Below are 21,773 nucleotides of genomic sequence, written 5' to 3'. Positions count from 1 at the left end.
TATCACGGTCACAGATATATAGAATATTATAATATCATATAATAATAATATATTATATCAGTTGTGGATATGGATAATAAACTAATTTGTGACATAATAACGATTTAAGATATAAAAAAATAATAAATATTTAAATATATCTTAAATCTAAGATAATATACTAGGTATACTACAGAATAAATTGGTTATACCCACGGTCTTATATACAATATATATTATCTTATATATATATATAAGACCGTGGTTATACTTTTTTGGTCGATGATAGACTTCAAGATTATATTATCATAATATAATTTATCATTATGATACGGGCATAGGCTCTTAGTGTTGATACTTTGGTGGTGTTGGTAGTTATTAGTTTGGTACATACAGCATACAGCCCGGCCCACTCAGCCTAGACTTTCCCTGGTTTTTACTTTTTAAAAACTGTTAATTTAATTAATATGTTAAATAGTATTTTAGTTAAATTGTTAAATGTTAATAATTATAATTAAAACTAAAAAGCTTCTTTACTAAATATTGATTTATACTATTATATATTTTGTTACATTGTTATTTACTATTCATGTTTAAAAATACAGTTTGAATAAGAAGTACCTACTTATAGTAAAATTAAAAATGGAGCCTATGGAAGTGTCAGTCACTGATGAAGAGTACATGATGCAGAAAGCTAAAAGTTTCCTTGAGACTGATTGCTATAGATGTAGATCATGGTTACTTACAGCTAAATCAATGTTTCCTAGTAATTTTGGAATACATGTATGTAATGTTTAGTTCATCTAATATTGTTATTAGACTTTATGTTTTTTATGTGATTTTCAGTTTGAATGTTATGAAATAGAAAAAAATTTACGTTGTGTTCAAAGAGCAGCTAGATGTTTCAGTTGTCTGTAAGATCATTTTTTTTTTTAATTTTCCACTTCTTAATAGCTGATTATGGTTTAGGCTTGAAGATTTTCCAAATGAACCAATTCTTTGGAAAGAAATTGAAAACTTTACACCAATATTATGCATGGACACATCTTCTTTATCAGAAGAACAAACATTTTTTAGAAAAATGTTTTCTGCACTCCCTTTATGTAAGCTAAATATAAAACATTCTTCGACATGAAATATTGACTTTATTTATTTAGCTCAATCTATTAAATATATACAATCAGTGTCAGATTAAGTCCTTTCGGGTGTTTCTGAACTACAAACTAAAAAAAAAATATCATGTTTTATAATTTTATTTATGGATATAAAATATAAATAATATTTAATTCATAATCATTTCTTCAAGCCAAATTTTTTGAGGGCCTTAAAATGTGCTTAATTTGCTTATAGATTAATCGGAAACTGTATATAATATCTATTTTACAAAGGTTGATTGATTTAATTTAAAAAATTCAGAGTGTATCTTAAATTCTTAGTGAAGCAATGAATTGCTTTAAAACCATGTATTATTTTATGTCCTAATATACTTTTTATACTAAAAAAACCTTCAATCTACAGTTTTGAAGATGATTTCCAATAACAAATTGGGTCTTTACTCAATTTTAACAGAAACTTACTGAACAACTAGTTTCAGAAAAACACTTTCACTGCATACAGGCATACAGAAGGTTAACTCTGTAAAAATGAGACAAACTTTGACTGTTGGTGAATGTGTTTCTTATGTTGAATAGAGTATAGATGTAATTTGCTACTAGAAACCACCTTCAAAGTTGAATATCAAAGCATTTAACTATTATAAAAATTATATTAAAAAAAATAAAACATCCATAATTTAAAAGGTTTTTGTTATTATTTGTAGTATTAAAATTAAATGTATTAAATAACTAGAATATCAATATTTTACTAAGTATTTATATTTTTAAGCACTGTATAGTTATTAAAATATATAGCTTATTTTAGTCTAGTTAAATAGTTAACAATATATTTTTTTTTTTTTTTAATTGTTTAATAATATCATATGTTTAGAAAAAAGCTATTAAAATTTTTTGTCATAGCTATTCAACAGAAATTATTGTCAGTATGTGCTGAAAGAAGTGAAGACACTATGGAACATTGCCGTCTAGTACTTTTACTTCTAAATCGTTTCCCTCAATCATCAACTGAATTAGCAGTAAGAATAGCATTATAAATTATAAGTAGTCTAAAGTTTAATTATATTTATTGGAAAAATATAAACAAAAATGATAAACAAAGTTTAGTACTCTAGACAAGGAAGAAAGTTTTAATATTTTAATATACTTAAGAGAATGTCATTGCACTATTCATTTTCTCTTTGACCAACGTTCAACATTGCAAATTTGTTTTCCAGAACAAACCATGTATTGTTAGATTTTGCATTAGAGTGAATTGACTTTTATCAAACTATATTAAATGAATATTAATAATATTATCCGATTTTATATATTAATTTTTTTATGATACTTCAATTTTTATGCGTATATAAAATATTTCGATTTAAAAAATGAATTTATAAAAATGATCATATCATCCCTTTAAAATTAAAATACAAACACAGATAATATTTTTAAATATTTTTTATTTTTATTTTAATATTAAAACTATCAGACAGCAAATTTCAATGAATGCATATTGTTCTATGTTCCACATGGGTCAAGGAATATACAAATACTATGCTGACATCACTTTAAAAGTTTAAATAAATAGTAATAAACAACAAATTATTTTTTTTAGTTGCTAATATAGAAATTAATGAGTAATAATAAAATTATATAAGAAAATATGAATTACATTGTTACATCTGAGTATCAATTATAAATCCTTTTTTGGAATAAAATTTCAATATACTAATCTTTAGAAACTATCTAGTTTTTATTATTTGTCTATTAAATTGATAAAATATTATTTTAAAATATGGTTAAAAGATTAAACAATTAAAATATATAGTTTATGTCTTTTACTAAAAATTTGACAGATTATTTATCATGTGCAAAATTAACTGTTTTAGTTAAAACTCATGGATACAATGATTACAGCAGAAAAACACAATCAATGCCCAAATGTTATAAACTGTTACAGAAAAATTTTAGGTAATAAGTATAGATTTATGATTAATTTATATTTTATATTATTATATTTAATTATCAGTTTAAATTTGTATTATCAATAATATCAACTTTATTTTTCACACTAAAATATATATGATAGAATGTATTTTAATTAATATAATAATTAATTCCATTAATTACGATTAATACTTTTTACAGTATGTGATCTTGGTCCTTTATTAGTATCAACAAGTACATTAAATCAGAAAAATCTTTATAAAATGTTGACAAAAACTACTGAATTTTATATTACATATGCGATGGGAGGACATTCTATTATTCAGGTAACATGGTTTACTATCCAATATATTCAATCATTTTTCTAATAATATTTCTTGTAGAACTTGCCCGATACAGAAAATTATATTAAAACACCTTGGGAAGATTTATTTGCTTCATGTGAACGTATTGGTAAAAAACTTTCTTGGGAATTAAGATCTGTTCTAAGTCAAAGGTAATTATTCCAATAGTAATAGTATATTTATTTTAAATTTTACAATTTCAGTTTTTAATTTTTTTTATATTATAATTTAGTGATAAACGAAAAGCATGGAAAAAGGTATCAAGTTTTGCAAAAAAGTTTGTAATTGCTTCAAATAACAGTGAACTTAGCAAACAATTAGTGTTTTGTGGAATGATATTATTTGTAAGACATGTTTTTGATTACAATAAATCTTTAAAAATTGGTGAGTAATTTTTTATAGTATTGAATTTATTTTAAAAGAAACTTAAAGAGGCTATATTTTTATTATAATTTTATTTTTAACATTAATAATTAACTTATAATTAATTAAATAGTTAGTATTAGTGTATAATTTAGTTAATATTTATTGTAAATTTTATTTTTCATTTTAGAAAATGGTTCAGAATATTTGTTAGTTAAAGCAATAAAAGGTCCAAAAGTACAAATTAATAAACCTCCTTTGAAACAAGCAGTACTTTCCATAGCCACTAAATTAAATGAATCATTGATTGGTATTACTGATGAGTCATCTGAAGTTCTTGATAATTTTAAAATGGCTTTCAACTATTGGGAATTACTTACTAATAAAGAACCAATGTGCACTGGTAGACTGTGATAATATTTGTTCTTTGTTATTCACTATGTTTCATAATACCTACTTAAAATATTTACAGATTATTGGAAATTAAGTGCTCAAATTAAAGTTGATACATTCATAGGACAATTCCTTAATGATATTGAATTTTATCAAGGGAAGTACAAGAATCTTTTTAAAGCTGTTCCAGTTAATGAAAGTATTAGAAAATCATTATCATTAGTGACTTTATACTATTGTGTACAAGAATTTAAGGTATAAAATTAGTAATTTGTTAAAAATTTATTATTTTCAATTATTTAAAAACTTAGAAACATAATTATTCTATTATTGCTGTAGAAATGTACCGAGCACATATTCAAGGTAGTAGAGCAAATAGAAAATCTCAGTTTGTATGGAAGTGTGTCTACAGAAATAGCTAATCCACCCGAAGATAGAGAAATGTATTTTATCCAAATAGCAAAATTGCCTGTTTTACAGTATTGTGTTAAGATAATGACTCAGATACTCTACGTGAGTATTATTTATATTTTAATGATTTTATTTGAATATTGTTGGTGTTATTTATTTAAATTTAGTTTAGTTTATACTACCTACCTATGTAAAATACAAAGTAAAATTTTTTTTTAATTTTAGAATCAGCTTTCCAATTATCCATCAACTAGTGATATTCTAATTGGTCATCTTTTAGTATTGTCACAAATGGTTTGGCCTGAAGGCAAAATAATTGCTGAAGATATGTATAACCATATAGGAAAACTTCCTTTGTTTACGTATCCTCAATTTTCAGCTTACATTACTAACATAGATATTATTGAGCACTTTATGGCTATGTTTATGGAAAATGATAAATGTGTCTTAAATGTTTTTCCATGTGTAGCTTCTTCATTAAGGTAAATAATGCTTTTTAATACATAGATGTATATTTCTAAAAATATTACTAATAATTAAATAATTATTTGTGTTCATAGTCCAAGAATATCAACCAGAGGAGCTGGAAAAGGAGTAAAAGAAGAATTTCGATTAGCATTGAAAAAACAAGTAACACGATGGTCGGAACCCATTGATGAAACTATGTTATTATTCTTTAAGAATGAAAGAGAAAGTTTAATGAAAACAGCTACTCTTATGGAAAAATCGTTAACTTTTTAAGTGAGTATTGTTTCTTAATTTTTATAATAACAAATTTTTACTATGGGTTATATAATATCATATATATCTAATTATTTTTTTATTTAATCACACATTATTTTTAAATTATCTTAAACTCTAAGAACCTAATTCTATACCAAATTTTAGATATTAGTGCAGGGGCAAACCCTTCTGTTAATCGAAAAAAAATTTCTGTAATATTCTACAATTTGCTGACTGGAAGGGGTAATTACCTGATTGCCCCGTAACTTCCTTTTAAATAGTCTGCTAGAGCCTTTAGGGTGCAAAATAAAATATTACATATGTATATTATTTTAATTTTCTTTATTGGTTTTAGTTTTAGTTAAGTCTATAAATAAGTTAAAAATTAGTCTGCGCGAAAAGTGGTGAATATACAATTTTTGATGTTCTGATGAATATTTTCATGTTATAATCTGGTTTTAACCAAATAATTATTGCTATACACAACAGGGCGAAATAATACTTTTGTCCCCGTTAAATCAATGCACGGGGGGCGATCATCCCCGTGGACTTGGCGCCTATAAGACCAGTAGTTATAAACTATAAAAGTCGATTTTTTTATCATACTTATATTTAAATTTCAATAATTTTACTAAATAAATAATAGGTAACTAAAATATTTTATACATTATCAGCAAGTAACACACTAGACTATTAGTAAAATAATTTTTTTTTGAATGAAATATTTTAAACGGTAGATTAAATCTGGAGTTGAATAAGGGTACTTTAAGGCTAATTTTTGTAATAATTCAGGACAATCAATATCACCATTCAATATTTTATGCACAAAAGTTGCTAGTGAATAATACAATACTTTCATACATAAGGGATCATTGAAATCAGTGCTGCATTTAATGTACCTTAAAACATGTAGACTTTTTCCATTTATTAAACTAAAATAGGCACTAAAGGGTAAATCAGTCAATAGGATAATACCTAGATCCGCACTTGATTAAGGAATAGAGAGATATACCGTTAATGAAAGACTAAGAACGGATATAATATAAATAATTAACATAATTTTAAATAATTTTTCTAAATTTTATTCATAAAGAAATAACATTTTATTATATCTCCAACTGTTCATGAGCTATATTTTCTTTACTTTTAAACTATTTTCTCCACAGTCATGACAAGCTATATAATTTCCATTAATTAATTTCGACCACCTTGATAGTCCCAAACTAGTTTATTTAGGGTTGCCTACTCGTATAATTACCTATGTAGATATGGTGATTTATACACAAAAACCGTGTGCAGAAAAATCAAGTTTTTAATCAGGAGGTTATGTCATGAGTAGAGGTCAGATTTTTGTGATTTTGCATATTTGTTCCTAGTGTAAGCAGTTAAATAGGAGTAAGACATCTTTGCGATTTATAAGACACAGAATTCATATGAAAAAATTTATTTTGCATAAAAAACATATTTTAGGGGCTAGAGAATATTTGAGAATATTTCATCTATATCGGCATTTTGATAAATGCAATTTTCACTATACGATTTATTTCTGGGTTCTAATATAAATTAATCATCAAATATTCCTTATCGATGGTGAATAGCACACCGGTTATTTTGTTAGCTGTCACAAATATTCAATTGATGTTAATTAATTAATTAATAATACAAGTTAATAAATAATAAATTTAAACTAAATATATATATATATATTTAATATTGGAAGAATATTTTGAATTTTTAAGGACATAAAACATCATATATTTGGTATTTTAAAAGAATATTAAGAGAATATATTGCTTGTTTTAAACGACATAAAAACATACATCATATTTTAAGTATTTTAAAAGAATATAAATCCGACCTCTAGTCATGAGTAAGGTTCACTGTTCTATACTATTCCTATGATCCCGTTACTTTCAAAAATCTAATTTTAAAGTTAGGTAAATGTTTTTAATATTCAATTCTTATTGTTTTTTAACTAAAAATAAATAAATTTATTTAAAATTATGATTGCAACAAATTGGTAGTACCACATATTAATTTAAATACCGATAAAAGTATAAAATATGTGTAAAAGTAAATTGGATATTTAAAATTTAAATAAAATAAAGACTGTTTTAATAATTAAATAATATAATTATCCTATTACATAATTTTGTAATCTAGTGTTAAAATTTATTGTAAAATTTAGTTCTTAAAATTGTATTACAAAAATTCAATATTATAACAATAAAAATAATAATAAGTAGAAAAATATATAAAATTGTATTAAACAAGTATAATTTATTTGCTGCTAGTTTTAAAAACTATCTAAACTTAAGTAATTATACTTAATTGAAATAAATCGGTTGGTGAAATATTAATAACAATATACATGATATTTGAAAATGTTAATAAATTGGTTAGATTTGTTGATTTACAATATCTATTAACATACAAATAATAACATCATACAATTAATTATTAGTATTGAACTTTTTAATTATAATAATTTTACTTACTCTCCTAAAGGTACTAATGTTGTATTACTATAGAAATCGTAAAACTTAATCCAGTCCATACATTCATCTTCATTTGTCTTATTTAATATCGTAATTGTTGCATTCAATTGAACCTGTGTTCCTGGTGGGCCTTCTATTAAAAAAGTGCAATCATCTAGAAAATAAATATATTATTTTTGCATTATATTTGTTAATTTTAATAAGTTGATTGTAATATTTACTGTGATAATTCCCAGTTACTTTTGAATCATAGTCTAACACATAATTCCCTGAAGATATTGTATATGTTGAATGACAAGGAGTTAACTGTATATGACTTTCTGGCCATTTGAAATTTAATTGCATGCTATTACTATATAAGTTAAAGAATATAAAAAAGATTTGTCCAAAATACATTTTTTCATATAAGAATATCATTTTTGTATCAATTACAAACTAAAATATGTAATAATAAATGTTAAGCTTTTAGATTTAGTGTAAAACTAAATAGTGAAAGTTAAATAATATAATATTTATAAGAACCCATATGAAAAACTGTATAAGTTATATGGGCAGTACAATCTATAGAAAATAATATGAGGGTCAATTAACATACTTAAATAATCATGTAAAATGTATTTATGTTTGATTACATACATTTTCTATTTTGTTGTTTTTACTTAGTCTGGGTGTTTTTTTTTCTCTCTAGTTTTACATTATGAAATTATATTATTTACAAGACCTTAAATGAAAAAGTCTATTTTTTATAATTTATAATTTATTCTATATTTTTCTTTTTATGGTTATTAAATTGTCCAATATATTTAGAGTTCACTCAGCGTTATGTTTTTAATCATTAGACCACTGTTTCTCAAAATATTATGTTGTAACAATGTTAATTGTATACTGTAATAATAAAAATTTAAATTTTTTATTTAGGCTCCTAAAAAAAATATGAAGTATTACTTGAAATTCAATTATCTATAAATACATGTACAATTCTCCACCCCAACTTGTAATATACTAGCATTCTAGTTGAATGTTTTTTCCATTTGAAATATACTATACATACAGTATATTATACATTTATATTATGTATTGAGTTCAATACTTTTCATTAATTTTAAAATTGAAACTATTTACTTTATAAAATAAGTTACTTAAAATAACAGGCTTGTACTAATTCATCAATATCACAAATATCATAAAACATATAACTGACATCATAAGTATGTGCATGAGAGAGGAGTCAAAGGAGACAGTTGTTTCTGTGAAGATTTCTACTCTTAAATTAAAATTAAATATTTTTTTTTTTTTTATTATTTTCAATATTCTTTAAGCAAACAAAATATTGGAATAATATACTTAACCTCAGAGGCATATTTAGAAATGTCTTATAGGGGAGGCACAAACAAAAAGTTCAAATTTGCATACATGTGGCATAGAGTTGTAAAATATCTCATATTATAGTAAAAAAAATATCTATAAAATACAGTGAATGAGGGGAGGCACAGGCTTCTCTCTTAAATACGCCCTTGCCTAACCTATTGTGTTATTTTATATAATTTTATATTGTCTAATGATAAGACAAAAGACATATTTAATAATGGTTGTTGGTTTATTCTGTGAAAATAATGGCTGTGCAACTGGGTCAAATATATATGTCAACCTCAAACAAATTAAACACTCAAATATGACAATAAAATTTAAATGTCTGAAAACTGTTATGATTTTTATGTTCAAACCTTTAATTGTATAAATTAATATTTAGTGTTTAATAAAACCACACTCATGATTTTGTGTGAGAATTAGTTTTCTTACTTCATGGCCATAACTGAATATAAATTCAGGTGGGGCCTGAATCCCTGAAACCTCAAAATATTGTACTTTTACTTTCTTATCAATAGAACCGGCAAACTTAAGACAGGCATAATTTCTAAATCCTTCATGCAGACTAAAAAGAAAATATTGTAGGAACATTTCTACTTAATGGGACACCTCATTTTTTGGAGGAACTTTGTCATATTTTTGACAAAAAAAATGATGGTGAAATCAGAATTTGGGGCACAAACTTACTTTCAAAGTTATAGCTAATTGAATTTTTCTGTTTATACTATAATCCTTAAATAGCCATTTTGCTTGAGCTCTTTTATATTGAACTGCTGCACAGTGGTAACTTTGCAGTAAAATTAAGAGGATGTCAGCGCACTGTTTGTTTTCTCTCTCTAGCCACGCGCAATATAGACAAAATGCATTTACGCAGTCTGAGTAGAATTTGCTCAATTTTGGTTATAGAGTAAATATACCTATTATAAAATTAAATTTTGACAATATTTCTGAGTACAAGACGATGAGTTTTTTTAAAAAAATTTAAATTTTAAAATTGTAGTAATTTATAGCTATTTCTAAATGATATGATTAAAGTATTTTTAAATTTGTCAAGCACTTGGACCAAACCCACAGGACGTAAAAAACTTAATTTTATTCTTAAAAAAAACAAAATTGTATAATTTAATGTAAAAAAAAAATGTAAATACTAACAATGTAATTTATCAAAAATTCTTATACTAATGGCCTAGTTGTCGATGTATTTTAGGTCAAAAAAAAAATTAACGTTGTATTGGGAATAATGGAAAAAACTCATCATCTTGTACTCAGAAATATTATCAAAATTTAATTTTATAATAAGTATATTTACTCTAGAACCAAAATTGAGCGAGTTCTACTCAGACTGCATAAATGTGTTTTTGTCTATGTTGCGCGTGGGCTAGAAAGAGAAAACAGTGTGCTGACATCCTCTTAGCCAAGTATCCAGCGTTTGAACCTCCGCTGGGACTACTTTTTTTTGCACTTTAAAAAAAAAAAATTATTTACTTTACGAAACATAATTAGACAGAATGACTTTTTAATTATACCTCCTAATTAATGCATATCAACTAATAGAATATAATTTATACTTGACATTATACAATTAAAAAAAAAAAATTTGTTATTAGAAGTTATTTTGTAAGTTGATCTTTCAATAATAAAGACATAAGTATGAATTTTTTTTTTGACATTTGGGTTTTCAAATAATAAAACTATCAATTTTACAATGTCAACCAAATTATACATTTAATTTTACAATATCACATAACTAATAATTAATACATAACCTCTAAATGATAATTTTTTATTTAAATAAAAACACGATATAATATTCTGTTATAAATAATTATTTATTATACATTTTAGATATATTATTATAAATATTCAATACACAATAAAATTTTGATTGAAAAGCTATTTTTATCATAAATAGTCTGTTTACATTTTAATATTTAAAGATTGATAAGTGTATACGCTTAATGAAAAATTAATACTTTGGTCTGCTTTTATTAAAAGTATTGCAATATTTGATTCAGCCAATGTTAGACCAGGAAAATCAGTTGATCGAGTTGATCCACAGACACTGAAACATAAAAATTAAATTAAATATAAATATAGCTATTAATGTTATGAATGACACCTTACTCTTGGATAAGGTTCAAATTTCCATTCTTGACTCTAAATAGCTTGATGCTTTGATTCATTATACTGTTGTTTAAGTCTGTCAATCCTTGATCTATTGCTATTGCTAGACTTGAGTTCTCAATGCTGTTAATCAATATTGAACAAAAACCTGCTGGTGTCGATCCATTGATTAAAGGTATTTCTACATTATAATGTTTGGTTCTAAAAGTGTTCAAAGAAACAATACACGATCCCCGAGACATTCTTAATGTTTGAAACCTTTCAGGATAAGTACCCAAGTAAAAACTAGGCACCCATTGACTGTTATATGCTAAACATTGACCAATTATAAAGAGCAAATACATTAAAGTGTAGACCAACATTGTTGCGAGACTATGAAATGGTAACTGTATTCCATACAATGATAGTTCCGGTCTAATGTAATATGTCTATTGGTATAATTTTTTTGGGTGGGGACTTAGCTGGAAAGGTGTGTATTTAAACTGAAAACAACAGTTACTATATGTTTTAAAATGTTGATTACACAACACAGTACCCTTATATATTGACAAATAAGTGTTATTTATTGTATATTATATGATCATAATATTCAAAATAAAAAATGACAATGTGTTATAAACTAAGTAGACAGACTTAAAGTGTATAGCAATGTAATTTGAAGCATATATTAGATATAATGTTTATTAACTATTAATATTCCCTTTTGAAATTAATATAATTATTTAGAGTTTACTATGTCTGCCAATGAATCTGCATATAAATCTAGTCTTCGAGTCATCTAAAAAAAATAGAATATTTAAAAAAATCTTATTCCAAAAATTGGTTTGAAAATAATTATATTACTTGGAAACCCCAATGATCCTTTACTTGTCTACAAAGATTCAAGTCTATTTCTGAAATTAATAATCCATCACGAGTCCTAGAAAGGCCCTAAAACGTACAATATTATAATAATATTATATTATAATAAACCTAAAATAACAAATATTTTTGTTATTAAAAACAAAAATCCTTGACAGTGATAAATGACGACTTTATCCTATTTCCATAATCAATAAATAAATCTTACATAATATAATATATAAGCTATATAATAAATTTTGTTTTTGTTTAGTAAAATCTAGTAAAATATAATTTTTGTGAACAATTAAATATTATTGTTGATTTGGAATCTTTTTTTTTATAATTTTAATATAATATTCTATAATAAATAATAAAATTTCTTACAGGTGTTCTTGAACCATCAGGAGCAGTAATATAGCTTGATCCATAAAAATGGCCAAAACTTTTATGCGCCGGCTTACCATCACCACTAGTAAACTCTGATGGGAAGGTTTCTGTACCCACTCTGTTGATGGCACAAGAAAAATAACTATTGGCAACTGCAGCTGTTCTGGCTTCAATTCCCCAAAGTGTTTCACTGCATGTAACATTAAATTAATTATAATAAATTTGAATTTTTTAATTTAAGCATTTTATTCATAATTACCTTAAACCATCAATTGTAGCTGAAGGGTTAAAAACAATTTCAGCTCCATTCAACCCAAACATCAACCAATTCAGTGGGTGGTGACGTCCATAACAAATATTGATTGCAATTCGACCAAACGCTGTCTAAATTAATCTACTATTGGGGGTTTTTGTTGTTTTTATTTTCTAGACTAATTTCAGAAATTATATACCTCAAAAACAGGATGTCCTGTGTTTCCTTCCATGTAGTAAGTAGACTCGTTAAAATCACCCACTCTAGGTATATGGTTCTTTCTATGCTTTCCGATTACTTTACCAAAGTTATCTATGACCACAGCTGTATTCCATATCACTTCTTGTTCATCACGTTCTAGAATTGGTGATACAATGACCATGTTGTACTGTTTACAAATCTATTGAATAATATACAATTTATTTAATTTTAAATACATGGATTGTAATGTTATGCAATACTTACGTCTTTTAGAAATAAAGTTGTAGGCCCTGTTTCAACTGATTCTGCGAACTCGCACCATGGAAATTTTTCTCTTGTACAAAACACAAAAGGCATTGCTAAAAAATATATATTTTATTTAAAAGTAAACATAATATGCATTTATCATGGGTATCTTACGCCAGGCTTCTTGAAGGCATAACACATTCACATTTGCTTCAGCAGCAAGTGATATTATTTTGCTAATCTTTTGATAAATTGCATTACGTTGTTCGGCTAAAGGGGCGGTTGTTGGAAGGACAATTTGATTTTGAATAACTCCAACTCTTACAATCCTTATAACATAATATATATTTTTTTTAATTATATGTTTTTTTATTATTATATCTGTCATATTTTTAAGCAGTAAAAAATAAAAATGGTTTAAATGTTTAACCCCAATTTGTTGGTAAAAAAGTGAATCTAGTTGGTAGTTTATATTTAAGGGGGTCAAAAGTAAAAAATATCCAATACTTATATTCTCAATGATTGGGGAAAACAGAAATTTATGTATAAAACCAGTTTACAATAAAATAAATTTTCCTATTTTATTATAATTCATAAACAAATAACAGTAGAAATTTAATGAAAATACAACCACGGAAAAGATAACCCTATAATGAAAATGATTGTGTTTCTACCTAATTATAAATGTGTAATACAATGTCAATAATTATAAATTTATAAATATAAAACAAATAATCAATATTTTAAATCACGGTAATTAGTTTGAAATGTCAATAATATATAAATAAATAAAAATTCACAATAAGTGCATAATACAATTTCAATAATATAATAATTTTAAACAAATAGTCAAAATTTTCATAAATTTTTTGTAGGTAAACAATAATTTATCATTGAATCCAAATTTAATATTATTTGTGGAGACATAAAAATTGTACGTATGTATGTTATATCAATTGTATTATACACAATGACCTAATACTAATATTTAGATTAATTTGCAAAATCTTACAAAATCTCATATGGGGTTATTTTTTTGTGGTACAGATTGGTATGTGTTTTTAAAACAAAGAAAACACATGTATGTGAGTACAACATGTACTCATGTTGAACATGTGAGTTTTCTTAAGCTATTTTTTGTTTATAATGTATTACTAATAGTAAAATGAATTACTTTAAGTAATAACAACATAGGCGCAATTTCAATAAAAAAAACTTAGGGTTCTTAATCTCTTCATTTTCTGTGCATAGATTGTAATAGTATAAAAAAAATATTTTAGGGTGCTACTTTAAAATTGGAAGTGCTAATACCCCCTAAGCGCCTATGAATAACAATACAAATGTATGATAAAATGTACATAGTAATATGAGTTGTTACATTGGATATACTCAGAATCTTTTTCATATATAGTGAAATATTATTGAATACATCCATTACAGTCTGAAAGTTCAATAGTGTCACAGTGACCTACTTAACAATGAAAAATAATCAACATTTACTTGATACAGCAATGCTACCTACTTGCTCACATTTTTTATTTAATAATGTATAATTAAACAAGATTTTAAGAACATAACTAAGATACAGTCAATAAATTATGATACCGTTTTTCTCGTAACTCTTCAGTTAAACTATCAAATTTGAAGCCTTTAACTTCCACATCATCTTTATTATTTAAACAGGATTCTGGTAGCTGAAGTTCTCTGAAAAATATAGATTAAAACTATATCACATAATATATAACTATAATACAATTTTAGTTATGTATGGATTGAACATATTTTTTAAAAATCAAGTTTTTTGTTCTAGTTTTTGTTGCTTATTTTTCATTAGTTATTAAGATAATAAACATCCTATTACCAACAGGATATAGGTTTAATCATCAAATTATTATTTTTTATCCTAATTTACAATGGATAAAATAAACTCACTCTAATTTTTTTCCATATAAAATCCTTTGTACATGATTTAATTCTTCTTGTGGAATATATTTCTCCAAACAAGTCTCAAGATTTTGAAACATCTTCAAATGTAGTGTGCAGCCAAAATATCTATAGAATGTCTTGGTGGTGATACCTTAGGATATCTTGTTAAAATAATAAAATAATAAAAATGTTAATACATCGATTACTTTAGTATAGAAATATTATGTAGGTGTTCAATAGTTATGTTTTATGTATGTCTATAAACACTTACGTTTATAAACCAGTTGGATGCTGAATAAAAGTATATATTATAATAATGAACTATAAGTAAGTATTTAAAATTCAACCCGATGTATAAGGAGATTAATGACGTTTAAACTTTTTAGTTTGCATAGTGCATAAGTACTTCATAAATCATAGTTAATACAATCATATATTTATAATATTAATTAAATAATAAATATTAATTAATATTTAATAATACTCCACCCAAATTAGTTTAACAACCTGATAAGCGATTTACGAATTTAGATAAGAAAAAATTCATACGAGCACGTGATTACCACAGCTATAGATAATAGTATGATAAAGGAACACATATTATGTTCACCTCATAGATATATACTAATATATTATATTAGTATATATCTGTGATTTCACTTATATGTAACTATTTTGGTATCACGAAAAAATAATTTTATCCTTTTTCCATTATTTAATAATAAGAAATTTTCTTTTTGTTTTGTTTCAATATTTAAAACATTTAAATCTTGGTAATTTGGTATTCTTGAGCAATGAATTTTGGATTTAAAAAAAATCGTGCGTTTTAATTTAAATAGTTGTAAATGTACAATTGTTATTTAACTGTAAAGAATGTACCTAGTAATTAGTAGTTTAGTACCTATATACACATTATAGTTATTAGTTACTAAAAAAGTGAAAAATTTAGTGTTATTAAATCTTTAAGTATGGGTTCTCAAACTTTTAATTCTATTATTTATAACTGTTGGAAAAAAAAAATATCGTTTTTTATACCTAACCTTATCACTAGTCTGAAAAATAATCATCAAATTTCACACATGTTTTTTTTATTAGTGAATAACCACAGATATGTATACCTGTATATAAAATTTAAAACAGCTAAAACCTGTAGGTTGTAATGAATAAATTTAATAATGATTTGTGTAAATATAAGTTGTAGTTTGTAATTCATATTTCATAGTTAGGAAACGGAATAAGACTGATTTAGAATTTCAAGATTGGAGTCGAATTTTAGTCAATAAATAAATCGTACTTGATATCTTAACAAGTTATGTATCAATTAAATAATCATTTATGAATTGTTACAAAACCCCAAAACATTTAAGTAAGTAATTTTGATTGTATCGGTATTAGGAAAAAACTATTGAGAAAGGTAAACGCTTAGATACTATTGTTATTGTACATATTATTATCTAAGGGTGAACGTAAATCATTTATCAGTTTATTTGTTATTATCCATGAACACTTTAAAGTAGATGAGTACTTATAACCACAAATTATAATAATTAAAATATAATATTTTAAATTTTAATTCGTGCTTATAATTCATTAACTATATTTGTTTGATTAAAAAATAAAGAAAAAGTGAAGAATACAGCATAATATAAAAATTCCACATCACTTGTTCATAAAAACAAAAATAGGAATTTTAACTTAAATTATCATCCATCTCAAATTTACAATTAAACCCAAAATATTTTTAAATTTATAAATAGTGCTAAGATTTCTATGCAGTAAAATATGCTACAACAACTTTTTTTTTAAGTATTAGTTTATATTATTACTTATTAATCATTATTATTACATGCTATTATTATGTTTTTTAAAATTCTCTAATGTGAATGACCAGTGATTAGATCAAGAATAGATTTATCTTGGCTGAAACTCCTTTTTACATCACACAATGTTGTTGAAGTATATTTAAATGACGTAATTTGTCCTAGATTTTAAGTGATAACTTTTTCTTTTGATTTATATTCACTGTTTATAATGCTACACATTTTTAGAAGTGGTTTGAATTCCTTATTCTCAGTGGCGCAACTAGTTTTTTTTTTTTATTATTTTTTTTTTTTTGGTGGGGGGGGGGGGTGGCTAAATCCTAAAAGTACCAAAACAACACAAATTCGCGGAGCTAAGCCCTTACACTCCCATATCCACTGTAATTCACATTAATAATACATATATACAAATTCAACTCAATGATTTTAATAAAAATGTTCTGTCTTCAGTATATACTATATACTACACTTCTAAAATGTCTTCATTGTTTATTAAGTTAACAACATCTCTCTCAATATTCAGAACTGCCAAATTTGTGAAACGGTCTTGTAACATACGGGTTCGTAATCAATTTTTGATACGCTTCATAGAAGAAAACGATCTGTCACAAGTGGCTGAGCTTATGGAAATATTTATTGCTACTTGTAACAACTTATAAAAATTAGAATAAACATGTTTTCGATCACTTTTCTGATATCATTAATATCAAAATCTGGTTTGATAAAAGGTTTGATTTGTGTAGTTTCTTGCTACAGTCATTTCTGATTTTAAAACATGAATATTTATTATTAAAACATTCTAAAACAATTAAATATTACAATAAATGTATAAATCATAGTAAACTGCTAATTTTAAAACTGAAAATCTCCTGGTTTTGTATTCCATTACTTACTTGTTTTGAATCTTTTTTACACAATGGTACTCAATTTGTTAAATATGAAAACTATTTCACATAATATTGGTGTTGTATCAAATATCTCTAAAGAAGATCATTTATCACCATTATTTATTTATTTATAAACGCCAAACGGCAATTTTATGATAAAAGTTTAAATATTAGTGTATAAGTGATAGATATTAATAAAATACGGTGACACAGAACATGTAGAAAAGACAACTCAATATTCACTAAATGGTAATATCGTACTATAATATAGGAAACTTATAACTAATATAATTAATTACATATTAAAATCAAAATTAAGTTTATACTATGAAGCATTCTATGTAAAGGGTGATTTTTTCCATAGGATGTATTGTATGTAGGAACTTAGAAGAGGGATTATTATTATTACTTTTTATTATTAGCAAACAATTTCAAAATATTTTAAAAAAACTTATTGTTAAAATTATATTTAACTTCTTTCAGATGGGTTAATTCCATTCCAAAAAATGGTACGTCTATAAATATAGAAAAATGTGCTACTAGTATTTTTTCTTTAAAAAAAAAAACATTTATTTTTGATTAAAACTTAAAGATTATTAAAATACTTTAAGTAAATTCAATTAAAGATTTAGGTTTTATTTTTAATTCAAAACTTAACCTTAAACTTCATACCAATAGCATTATTAACAAAGCATCAGTAGTCTAGTCTAGGATTAATAAAACGTATTTATAAAAACTTCCATTATTCTCATTATATTATTATATTTTTCATTGGTATACTCTTGATTAGAACATGCAAATCTAATTTAGTACACTGAATAATGAGTAATGACTTTAGTACAGAATACGTAAATTTTCTAAGATTTTTATGTAAAATAAACAGAGCTCCTCATTTAAATTAATAGATTCAACTATTTAACTTAAAATTGTTGTACAAATTATTAAATAATATTATAGATCAGTGGTTTTCAAACCATTGACCGTGGGCAGCTTGAAACTGGGCTGTGGATTATATAATACTAACATTAGTAACATATATATTTAAAATAAGGTGTGCTATTAGTTATTAGTAAGCCTCAAAGATTTTTTTTTATAACATTGATGGTCTGCACAACAAATGGTTTGGAACCGCTGTTGTAGATTTTTCAGAACTCATTGAATGATTAAGGCTCAAAACTAACTTATAACTCTAGATCTAAACTTCTATTTTATGTACTGATGAATATAATATAAGCTAAATATATGTTATTGTCCCCATATAATATTTTATTATGTCTATAAGAAATTTTATAAATAAAGATAAATTTCATACTTCACTTAGTTCACTAAAAGATTTGACTGTGTTTATTTATTACCTTTAATATTTATATTTATTATATAATAATATACATAGTATTAGTATTCATTATATATTTGTGTACATGCACTTAAATTTATCTTATTTTATATGTAATTGAAATTTTTTTTCTGTAATAAACAATATTATTATATAATTATACTTATTTGTAATATTATACTACAGTGTATTTAAATTAAACATTGTGACATACAAAATTATGGCAACATTAATAGTTAAGTAAATAATTTTTTAGTATTTAATTATTTATACAAATGGTTTATTTTTTAATCTTTCAGTATGACCAGTGATTTTCCTATTGATTCAAATCAATTATTTGAAAATGTGCAATCAGCTAGTAATAATAATAATAGAAGTCTTAAAGGATTGTTTTTAGTGGGATTAACTGGTATGTATTAATATTTTTCTCTTGCATTCCTACAATGTTAGTGTTTCATGATGTTTTTTTAAATTTAGATTATTGTTATTGGTTATTTTAGGTGGTATTTCTATTGCACTAAGCATAATTTGTTATCCGTTCATATCACCAGCTTTACGGAAAGTATGTTTACCATATGTCCCAGCAACCAACTTGCAAATCCAAAATGTTTTGAATGTAATTAAAGGACGAAAAGGGAAATTAATTGACTTAGGCAGTGGTGATGGAAGAATAGTATGTGATATTTAGTATTGTTTATACATTTATAGTTTTGTATACTTTTGTTTAACTATATTTATGTTTTAAATTTTTAAATAATTTTTTACATAGGTTATAAATACAGCAAAAGCAGGGTTTGAATCAGTTGGTGTAGAGTTGAATTTTTGGTTAGTGTTATATTCACGTTTAGTTGCCATGAAATCTAAAATTCAGCCTTCTCCGAAATTTATTCAAACAGATTTGTGGAAATATCACTTGGGACCTTTCTCAAATGTTGTAATATTTGGTGTTGAAGAAATGGTTAGTAGTAATTTAATAAGTTTAATGAGTATACAATAGAGCCTTTATAGTCCAAACGAATTCAGACTGAGCATCGTCCAGATTACCAGAGGTTTTTCAAGATTACTTACTAATTAATATTAATTACTAATGATTTTTATTTCCACCTACATTATATTTAGGTTAGGTTAGGTAACTAACCTAAATGATATACCTTAATTAATATGCCTAAAAAATACATTAACCTTAGGTTAAGTAACTAACCTAACCTATAGGTAATAAAAATGACGAAATGGTTTTTGTTAATAATAATATTATTTTGTAGATAATTAGGTTCTGGGAATTCCGAATAAACTAAATAAGTTCATTGTATTTACGAACAAAAAGATTTATTTACCGTCTGGATTACCACGTTCGTCAAAGTATCAGACTATCGAGGCTCTACTGTATGTGTATGTACCAGGTTAGGTTAGGTGTAACAATGATATAATTTCCTTTAGCTATTAGGAATTCTCATCATTTCATAAATTGTCAACATTTCTGGTATAATAACATTTAAAAATTGATTAAATATGATTAGGGCTCGGATTTATATGTAAGTACATATTTTTACTGTGACATGATAAATGAATTTAGATAAGTAATAAATTTGTTTCAAGCAATTTCAAATGAAATTAACTATATTTTATTTTATACTTTTTTACATATTTCTCAATAATTCCATTATTTCTTACATATTTACAATGTATTAAATAAAAATCCTGGTTTAGACTGCCTAAAATAAATTAGATGTATACATTTCGGAATGAATGGGGTAATATTGCAGGCTGAGCTCAATCCTTTGGTCATTGCTAATATGACATTTGTACTCATTACCTCTGTTGAAGTCAATACAAATCTGTGTTATGACAAAACTGTAGAATGTAGATATTTTACTTTGACAATTTGAGCATATATATGTTATCTCATTGCTATCAAGATCAAGATGTATAAGGTTAAATTTACTAATTTCAATTCAAGTATCTTAATTTTTTTATTTTCATTTTTTTGTCACATATAAAGCGATTTTTTATTACATATATATTTATTTATTTTTTTTTTAATATATATACTCGTAAATCCTAGCCCTAAATATGATACATTTAGCTTGTCCATACCAGTGTTTTAGTGTGTTTATGTCCATAAACGCATAATTAAGAGTTAAAAATTTAGTTAATTTATTAAACTTTCTTTATTATAATTTAATTATAAATATGCAATTGTCTAAATATTGTAAATTTTAATTAAAAAATAAAAAATACATTTTTTTTAGATGATGGATCTAGAAAAAAAATTTGCTGCAGAATTATCAGAGGGAACAGTAATAGTTGCTTGTCGCTTTCCTCTCCCAAATTTAGAACCTTATTTAGTCATTGGTACAGGTATTGACAGAGTTTGGGCATATAGAATATCTAAGACCAAACCATAATCCATAAAAATATGTTATAGCTAATCTTATTATTTATTTTAGTATACTATTATATAGCTGACAAACTGATATGCGTTTTTGATGTATAGTTAAATAAAAAATAAAATTAATGATTTTTAAATATAATATTTAGAACAAAATTAGTTATTGAATTTTTAATTACATTTTAAAAATGAGTTAATTAATAAAACTATGAATAAATAATAATATTATTTCAAAAAA

General features: G+C 24.6%; 5 protein-coding genes across 5 annotated transcripts; 2 read left to right on the top strand and 3 right to left on the bottom strand.

The window, feature by feature from the left end:
• The first annotated feature begins 357 nt into the window (after positions 1-357).
• On the top strand, positions 358-12,713 carry LOC113551061 (integrator complex subunit 10). The gene is made up of 14 exons (XM_026953091.1): positions 358-762; positions 826-893; positions 949-1,082; positions 1,995-2,110; positions 2,966-3,047; positions 3,225-3,349; positions 3,407-3,519; positions 3,600-3,751; positions 3,921-4,133; positions 4,203-4,378; positions 4,463-4,636; positions 4,760-5,016; positions 5,095-5,275; positions 12,477-12,713. Exons 1-13 carry the CDS (start codon positions 622-624, stop codon positions 5,273-5,275), a joined length of 1,932 nt encoding a protein of 643 aa, XP_026808892.1. The 5' UTR covers positions 358-621; the 3' UTR covers positions 12,477-12,713.
• Positions 7,547-8,289, bottom strand: LOC113551064. Its single transcript, XM_026953094.1, has 3 exons — positions 7,977-8,289; positions 7,756-7,909; positions 7,547-7,679 (listed from the first exon to the last, which is right to left on the bottom strand). Exons 1-3 carry the CDS (start codon positions 8,170-8,172, stop codon positions 7,571-7,573), a joined length of 459 nt encoding a protein of 152 aa, XP_026808895.1. The 5' UTR covers positions 8,173-8,289; the 3' UTR covers positions 7,547-7,570.
• Positions 11,016-11,635, bottom strand: LOC113551063. Its single transcript, XM_026953093.1, has 2 exons — positions 11,248-11,635; positions 11,016-11,185 (listed from the first exon to the last, which is right to left on the bottom strand). The coding sequence occupies exons 1-2, from the start codon at positions 11,607-11,609 to the stop codon at positions 11,041-11,043; spliced, it is 507 nt and encodes a 168-aa protein (XP_026808894.1). The 5' UTR covers positions 11,610-11,635; the 3' UTR covers positions 11,016-11,040.
• Positions 11,790-15,555, bottom strand: LOC113551062 (beta-ureidopropionase). Its single transcript, XM_026953092.1, has 10 exons — positions 15,375-15,555; positions 15,110-15,264; positions 14,783-14,881; positions 13,352-13,506; positions 13,196-13,290; positions 12,930-13,130; positions 12,737-12,861; positions 12,475-12,667; positions 12,091-12,177; positions 11,790-12,025 (listed from the first exon to the last, which is right to left on the bottom strand). The coding sequence occupies exons 2-10, from the start codon at positions 15,199-15,201 to the stop codon at positions 11,966-11,968; spliced, it is 1,107 nt and encodes a 368-aa protein (XP_026808893.1). The 5' UTR covers positions 15,202-15,264; positions 15,375-15,555; the 3' UTR covers positions 11,790-11,965.
• Positions 15,556-16,179: 624 nt separating this feature from the next.
• LOC113552136 (protein N-lysine methyltransferase FAM173B) lies at positions 16,180-21,664 on the top strand. The gene is made up of 5 exons (XM_026954846.1): positions 16,180-16,469; positions 19,446-19,555; positions 19,647-19,819; positions 19,916-20,104; positions 21,396-21,664. The coding sequence occupies exons 2-5, from the start codon at positions 19,447-19,449 to the stop codon at positions 21,549-21,551; spliced, it is 627 nt and encodes a 208-aa protein (XP_026810647.1). The 5' UTR covers positions 16,180-16,469; position 19,446; the 3' UTR covers positions 21,552-21,664.
• The last annotated feature ends 109 nt before the right edge of the window (positions 21,665-21,773 follow it).

Source organism: Rhopalosiphum maidis, chromosome 2 (assembly GCF_003676215.2).
Source record: "Rhopalosiphum maidis isolate BTI-1 chromosome 2, ASM367621v3, whole genome shotgun sequence".
Classification (NCBI taxonomy): domain Eukaryota; kingdom Metazoa; phylum Arthropoda; class Insecta; order Hemiptera; family Aphididae; genus Rhopalosiphum; species Rhopalosiphum maidis.
Note: the sequence above shows the minus strand (reverse complement) of the source record. Positions and strands in the feature narration are given on the sequence as shown.

Bases quoted from the DNA above. Each gene is read 5' to 3' on its own strand.
- LOC113551061 (XM_026953091.1), top strand. From the start codon at position 622: ATGGAGCCTATGGAAGTGTCAGTCACTGATGAAGAGTACATGATGCAG. The intron at 4,379-4,462 runs GTATAAAATTAG...TTATTGCTGTAG, and splicing joins ATTGTGTACAAGAATTTAAG to AAATGTACCGAGCACATATT. The intron at 5,017-5,094 runs GTAAATAATGCT...TTGTGTTCATAG, and splicing joins TGTGTAGCTTCTTCATTAAG to TCCAAGAATATCAACCAGAG.
- LOC113551064 (XM_026953094.1), bottom strand. From the start codon at position 8,172: ATGATATTCTTATATGAAAAAATGTATTTTGGACAAATCTTTTTTATA. The intron at 7,910-7,976 runs GTAAATATTACA...TTTATTTTCTAG, and splicing joins AGTAACTGGGAATTATCACA to ATGATTGCACTTTTTTAATA. The intron at 7,680-7,755 runs GTAAGTAAAATT...GTATGTTAATAG, and splicing joins ACATTAGTACCTTTAGGAGA to ATATTGTAAATCAACAAATC.
- LOC113551063 (XM_026953093.1), bottom strand. From the start codon at position 11,609: ATGTTGGTCTACACTTTAATGTATTTGCTCTTTATAATTGGTCAATGT. The intron at 11,186-11,247 runs GTAAGGTGTCAT...TTTATGTTTCAG, and splicing joins AATTTGAACCTTATCCAAGA to TGTCTGTGGATCAACTCGAT.
- LOC113551062 (XM_026953092.1), bottom strand. From the start codon at position 15,201: ATGTTTCAAAATCTTGAGACTTGTTTGGAGAAATATATTCCACAAGAA. The intron at 13,131-13,195 runs GTAAGTATTGCA...ATTATTCAATAG, and splicing joins CAACTTTATTTCTAAAAGAC to ATTTGTAAACAGTACAACAT. The intron at 12,668-12,736 runs GTAATTATGAAT...TGTTACATGCAG, and splicing joins GCTACAATTGATGGTTTAAG to TGAAACACTTTGGGGAATTG.
- LOC113552136 (XM_026954846.1), top strand. From the start codon at position 19,447: ATGACCAGTGATTTTCCTATTGATTCAAATCAATTATTTGAAAATGTG. The intron at 19,820-19,915 runs GTATGTGATATT...TTTTTTACATAG, and splicing joins GCAGTGGTGATGGAAGAATA to GTTATAAATACAGCAAAAGC. The intron at 20,105-21,395 runs GTTAGTAGTAAT...CATTTTTTTTAG, and splicing joins TATTTGGTGTTGAAGAAATG to ATGATGGATCTAGAAAAAAA.